At 36.2% G+C, this 6,496-nt stretch overlaps 1 protein-coding gene across 1 annotated transcript in view; it reads right to left on the bottom strand.

Annotated features, from left to right (window-relative positions):
• Window positions 1-236: 236 nt before the first annotated feature.
• Smp_173890 (peter pan-related) overlaps window positions 237-6,496 on the bottom strand; it is a gene marked incomplete at its 5' end in the record, with an annotated part of 9,301 nt that continues 3,041 nt past the window's right edge. The window contains 4 exons of the mRNA XM_018792193.1: window positions 237-348; window positions 1,145-1,511; window positions 3,267-3,510; window positions 5,246-5,592. Of these exons, the coding sequence (XP_018644411.1) occupies window positions 317-348; window positions 1,145-1,511; window positions 3,267-3,510; window positions 5,246-5,592 (990 nt within the window). The 3' untranslated portion in view covers window positions 237-316. The remainder of the gene's footprint in view (window positions 349-1,144; window positions 1,512-3,266; window positions 3,511-5,245; window positions 5,593-6,496) is intronic.

Here is a 6,496-nt window from a genome sequence, read left to right as displayed (position 1 = left end):
GCTATTTCGGCTGAGAATGAGTCTTGTCTGACTAAGTAGCAGTCAATGTTAAGCCACTATCTACCCATCTACTGTTGATTGATTCCTATCGATCAACTTGCAGGTATGACCAGTTATCTAAGCGACCTTATTTCCCATGTATTTGATATAGTACTTGGTTAGAGATAGATTATATGATAATAAACATTCGTTACCAGCACAGAATGTTTAGTTATCCACTTAGAAAGACTTCAATTAATAAGTATGATTTATAGATATTTACAAAATATCATGAATTTGTACAGAAACAAAATTATGAATGAAAAAATGACTGATGTTATTTCTTCTTTTTTCTAACAATGAGATTGCCTAAAACATAAAGAAAATGCATGACGATACATCTAAATGAAATTATACACTATTTATATTGGGTAAATTGAAATCATAAATATCGAGAAAATAAACAAACATTAATGTATTATTAGTAACTTCTAGACTATTGAGTCGGTATCCAAAGGTCTTAATGTCTAACTTCAATCGATCCATGATCTCGAGTAACCCTTTATTTATTGTTTGACGTGGTTAATTGTGTCACACCCGATACGGATTGAACTCTACAGGTCACAGATTTTCAATAGAACTCAAAAAGCATGATTATTATCAGTATGGGGGTTTCTGGAGGAGTTCCATGCTAAGAAGTCTTACTCAGTGACTTCTCGTGGGAGGCGTGTTATTTAAGAAATTGAGAGGACGAAAATCGAATATCCGACGCTTTAACCAGGTTGGTGGACACGGAAAGTTCACCTAAGGGAGTTGGAAAACCCTGATTCCAAATCAATGGTGCACATGAGCTAGCTCCAGTATCCTGAAGGAACAAATGGCGTATGAACCAATCGTTGATCACCGGCTACCATGGGACTGCATCTCCTTAAGATGCTCCACTGCCTTGTGGATTAGACCTTCAGGTCAAAGGCTCCGAGTGTGACCCCCTAAGAAAACCTTGTGCTTCAGTTTGGGCACCTGGACAGTATCACAGCCCCCATACAAATACAAATCAAATGAGATTTGTGTGGCACATATATATCTGGTGCCCCCTTGTACCAATATTTATGTGTTTAAATAAAAAAAAATTTTAAAAATCATATTCGCCAATTGAAGTACTTACTTTTGAATGTTTTTTTAACCGGTGCTTTCTTGGATTTTTCATTGACTTCTAATTTCTTTTTGTGTTTCTTTTCAGTTTTCTCATCTAACTCAAACTTAACTATCTTAGTATTTATTGGTTTTTCATCAGTATTAATTTCATCTTGTGTTGGTAATTGACCAGCACGTTTCATACCTTCAAGACAAATAGCACGATGTGCTTCACGTTCAGCTTCGTTTGCTGCACGTCGAGCTTCATGTTCAGCACGACGTTTTGCACGAAGTAGTTCACGTTGTCTTAAACATTCTGATTGATGAGCTAATTCAGTTATTGTACGTGTTTGCCAACGATGATATAAAACTGTACCAGTGTTTACACCTTCTTCTATCTGGTTAAAATATATAAAAAATTATTAACAAACAATATGAATTGCATTTTAATTAACTCAAATAAAGCAAGGATCCAAATGTCTGTTTAAGCGAAAAGGATATATGTTGTGCATAACTGTCAAGTAACTAGATATATCTATTCATATTCCTTTTATCATAAGCTTTCAATTGACCAAATGGCTACTTTTGTACGACTTCCAATTCTCAATTTATTCCCAATCTGTTAGTTACAGTCTCCTATATTCACAGCCACTGCTGGCTTGATCTATTAGAATTATTATTTTTGATTTTATGGTTTGATGTGGTCTGGTTTGCTTTCATATAAACTACGTCCGAAATACATGTATCATACAGTGGGAGTTGATATTGGTGTTCTGAACTAAACAGGCAGGGCTAGGCGAGGACTAAAACAGATTCAAAGTTGGCCGAAGACTGCTAGCGCTGCTTTGACGCGTCATTGGTTTAGACTTTCAGTACTTCTAGGTTTTCAATAGTGATGTAAAACTATGAAAACTCGATTATCTTCACAAAATCCTTTACTGATATCGAATACATTTTAGAAGTATACCATTTATTGGTTAACCCTGTTTCGCTACAATTTGTAGTGGACGACTCTTCTTGATCTTTACTCAACACGATTAGTTCATTGTATGATGAACTGAATGAAAGAATAGTTCGATCTGACTAAATCACTCGATAAGAATACTGATACCTAGCGTTGACAGTAGTGTCGGTGGCTATGTCAAGCCCATGCAACTTATTCTACCTTATGGACAGGCCAATCTATTCATTCTTCTTGAGTCACATTTTGACCTTTATAATTATTCGCTAATCAACCTTGACTGTTTTTACGTGAGCGAATGTATGTCCATTTCTCATCTTAATCATCACATGTCTGTAATCTTTTTTTGTCTGACTATAAATATCGATTCACGCATGGTAAAATCGAGTTGGCTAACATGCCATCTCCGATCCGTTTCGCCTCGCTTTCTCCTCTTTATTTCCTCCTCTCCGTCGCTGATTTTTTGTTCTGATCAACGATTGTATGAAATATACGTATTCGATATCAATTCGCATAGTTGACTTATTAAATTCCGTAATTCACTAACGCAATCTAAGTCGATGGTTATATACGAGGATTGGCGGTGTGTATATATCGATAACGATCAGTACACGATATAAATGGATTCAGATACTGAGCCACAAAAATAGTTCGAAATGACAGAATGTAAAGACATCCATGAAGGAATAGCGAAACTCAGGGTCTACAGCAAGAGAAACGAAGTATCTATATACGACACTGTGACCGGTTCTGCGCCATATTATCTAATGACACTGATTGTGGTTATTGTGCACATTTCAACTAGGTAGCCTGAATCTACCCAGATATCTTAAACTGTGACTGATATCATGTGATGGTGTTTTCAGGTTACTCTCTCGGCTAACATTTGTCTAAGCAAACAATAGTTAAGTATACATTATGAAGTTTCAAACCCCCTCGATATGCAATATTTCGAAGACTGACATGATCAAAAACCTACAGCCTGCACACGTTTTCTAATTTCCTATTTCAGAGCTACAGAGTAATACACATGTACTGCTCTACTATATAACCACATTTTGGTTAGCAGACCGATATGATTAACTAGACGTTTCTCATATACATGTTAATTCGATACAAAAACTGATTAAACCACAATATTAAAGAAAAATATGAGTCAATTAAAAGAAAGGGGAAATTTATATCAATTTACTTTTATCAAATTTAAGGTAATTCTTGGTCCAATTTCAGTAAGTCGAATGGTAGCTTTCTTGGCTGAGCCTAAATGTTTTAATCCGTGTATTGTACTAGTGCCATGACCATGTTTACGTTTACGTGATTGTATAGTATCTGTGTTTGCGAATCCAGAACTTGCCAACTGAACATCTGAAACTAGATCAACTTCTTCCATATCTGATAGAATATCTGATAAAGCTGAATCGGATAAAAGTCCTGTTCTATAAATGACAGCAATAACAATAACGATCGTGTTTGATTGAATTCAACTTAGAACGAAGATACGTGTGCGTGCGCACATACGTTATAACATGGAATATACATAAAATCAAAAAATTTCAACTAGACAGTTTTTATAAGCAAAGATGGATGGTGACTAGCAGTGGAATCTAGGATACGCGTTTCATCCTATTTGGGACTCGTTAGCTGGGTGTATCTACATCCCAGAGTTGATGTTCACGCCGTGACTCGAATCCAGTTATGCTTGTGACTCAAGGTAATATCGAGGCAATCCGCACAGGATGGACGTATGCAAATAAGAGACTGATCAATAGGAAGATTCAAACAAACAATACAAAATGAAACCAGCCAGTTTCTAGTTAATAATAATATGCAATGGGTGAAGGGTTCCACAAAATCATGTATTCACTGAAGTTAGACATTAACACCGCTGGATGTCGAGTCGTTGGTCTGGAGTTTGGGCATTCTTGAGCAAGACCGAAGGTCCTGAGTTCGAGTCCCGAGCGCGTGATCGTGGGTGAGCACTGCTGAGGCGTTGCATATTAGGACAAACGGCTGTCCAGTGCTTCCAAGTTTTCATTGGCGGTCTAGCTTGGAGTGCAACTTTGAAGACACTACAACCTCCAGAAATACCCATACTGATGAAATATAATGCTTATCGAATTCCGGACTCAAGCGACCGAGGAGAAAGAATCACTAAGGAATCGAAGATCAATAAGGACTTGGTAGTTGACTTAAAACTGCTACTAGTGTTGGTTGGACGTATAATCGGTCAACGCAGAGAGAGAGAGAGGGAAACTAAATAATGGAAAGCGGAACGCTACTTAGTGTTTTCGACAAGTAATATTAGAAAGGGGTCACAAGACAGAACAATTATTATATAACTGTTGTTATACTACACAGAATTAATATTTACTGCAATTAATTGATATTAAAAATGTTTTAGGAGGAATATGTACATATAAATCCTTTAAGCTAGTTAACACTTTTACAACTGACTGATTGTTGGGTAGTGATCAGTGTAATGTACGTCAAGCCTTGCTTATTCTTGATCAAAATTGATTAATCAAAATATGTAGATGCCAGTCTAAATGACTCGAAATCGTGTGTGCAAGGTTAAGATTTAAAGTTATGTTTAGAATCAGTCGACAGGAAACCCTAGATCAGGGTCTCATGTTTTTCAGGACTCCCCAGAAGGTTGTACCTGTAATGTTAAGGAGAGTGGTGCTCCCAAATGGATTCGATTTAATGTCAACACTGAAATGAATAAGTCTTACAGGTGATCAGTCGCGGCCAGGATAGATCAACAGTAACGTGTTTGACTGTTAGTCAGTTATATATATATATATATATATATATATATATATATATATATCAGTTAAACTTGGCATATCAGTAAAGAGAGACGAGATTATCAGTAGTAATAAAAAAAATTAGGTTGTAGGACAAGAAATCATAAGACTCCAGATCCGAGAAGAGACTAAGAGTAATTGCATCGATTATCAGCCACGTCATCCAATATTACCAACCAGATAGTCTTCAACTAACTACACGGCTTAGTCCAACAGTCAATGTCTTTATTTACTGATCCAAAGTTTTGGAATGACTGACCCTAGATTTCTTCCAACCTCCTGAACCAACAAATATTTAAAGTTACTACAGTACATTAAACATTACAAAAATGATCATTTTTGGTAGCAGAGATTACTTTCTTACTTAGTTAAAAAATCGTCCATAGACGAATATTTCGCTAAATTTGGTACACCCGTTGTTTTTCCTGAACCACTTGGACCAATGCCACATTTCAATTCAGAGTTATCGACACATCGACGTTTCATTTTTGCACCGCCAACACCAAGACGACGTAGTGCACGGCTTATACAACGATTTTCAGTACGAATATGAAAGTGTCGAATGTAAATCACATCATTCACCTGTTGTGGTTGGTTCTGTTTTGTGTCGTCACCAGTACAACCACTATTATCATTAGTAGTAGTATTACTGTATGCAGTGTCAACTTCCCGACTAACAAGTAAAACTCGTTTTACTGTACTAAGTTTAAGCTAAATAAAACAAATAAAGTGAGAAAAACTATTAAGTGACAACAGGATAACAAAAACGTCAAGACAGGAAAGAAACATCTGAACACGAGACACTTTGATTTTGACATGTAATTCAAGTGATTAACAGGTTACAAAACACTTTCCTTTTATTTTCTTTCCGTTTATTGTTACCAGTTGATGATATCTCAGGGATTTACATGTGATTCACTAGTTTCTAGTTTATATCAATGATTATTCGCTATGGGAAATATGACTGGTCACAATTTTATGCGTATATTTAGTAAAGAAAACAAATTCAATGGCCCAATGGTCAATTGGATGCTTTAAACTTGCTAAATGATGGTTTACATGGACAGCTTTAGTGTTCAGTCAATGATGTTAATTATGTATCATTTTCAGATAGTGATCTAATTAAAAAACAATATATTTCTCTTTAATTTAACGGAATTGTAAATGATAGTGGACTTTTATTAATTTTTCATGAAACCAGCTAGTTCTTTGATTACCAACTTCTTAAACTATGCCGTTATCGATCTACTACTATATGTATTGATAGATATTTGAGTAATGAATACATAATATTGATACTACAATCAATATGAAAAATATTGATGAATTACTAAGTAGTATAAAAAGATAATACGACTGAAAAAAGTACGCTAATGACCCGGTACGCCCGAGAGTGTGGAGAGTCCTCTCTCCCTCTCCAAATGCTCACACATGGCCACCCGTATATAGCCTCTACCAGGGAAGTCCTAATCACTGCCTTCTCGGGGCAGATATGTTGTTTACCAAATTGAGAGGACGAAAAGCGAATGTCCGACGCTTTAAACGGGCCAGTGGGTACGGAAGATCTACATAGGGGAGTTGGAAAACCACAATTCCAAACCAATGGTGTACGTGG

This window comes from Schistosoma mansoni (genome assembly GCF_000237925.1).
Source record: "Schistosoma mansoni, WGS project CABG00000000 data, supercontig 0508, strain Puerto Rico, whole genome shotgun sequence".
NCBI lineage: Eukaryota > Metazoa > Platyhelminthes > Trematoda > Strigeidida > Schistosomatidae > Schistosoma > Schistosoma mansoni.
Note: the sequence above shows the minus strand (reverse complement) of the source record. Positions and strands in the feature narration are given on the sequence as shown.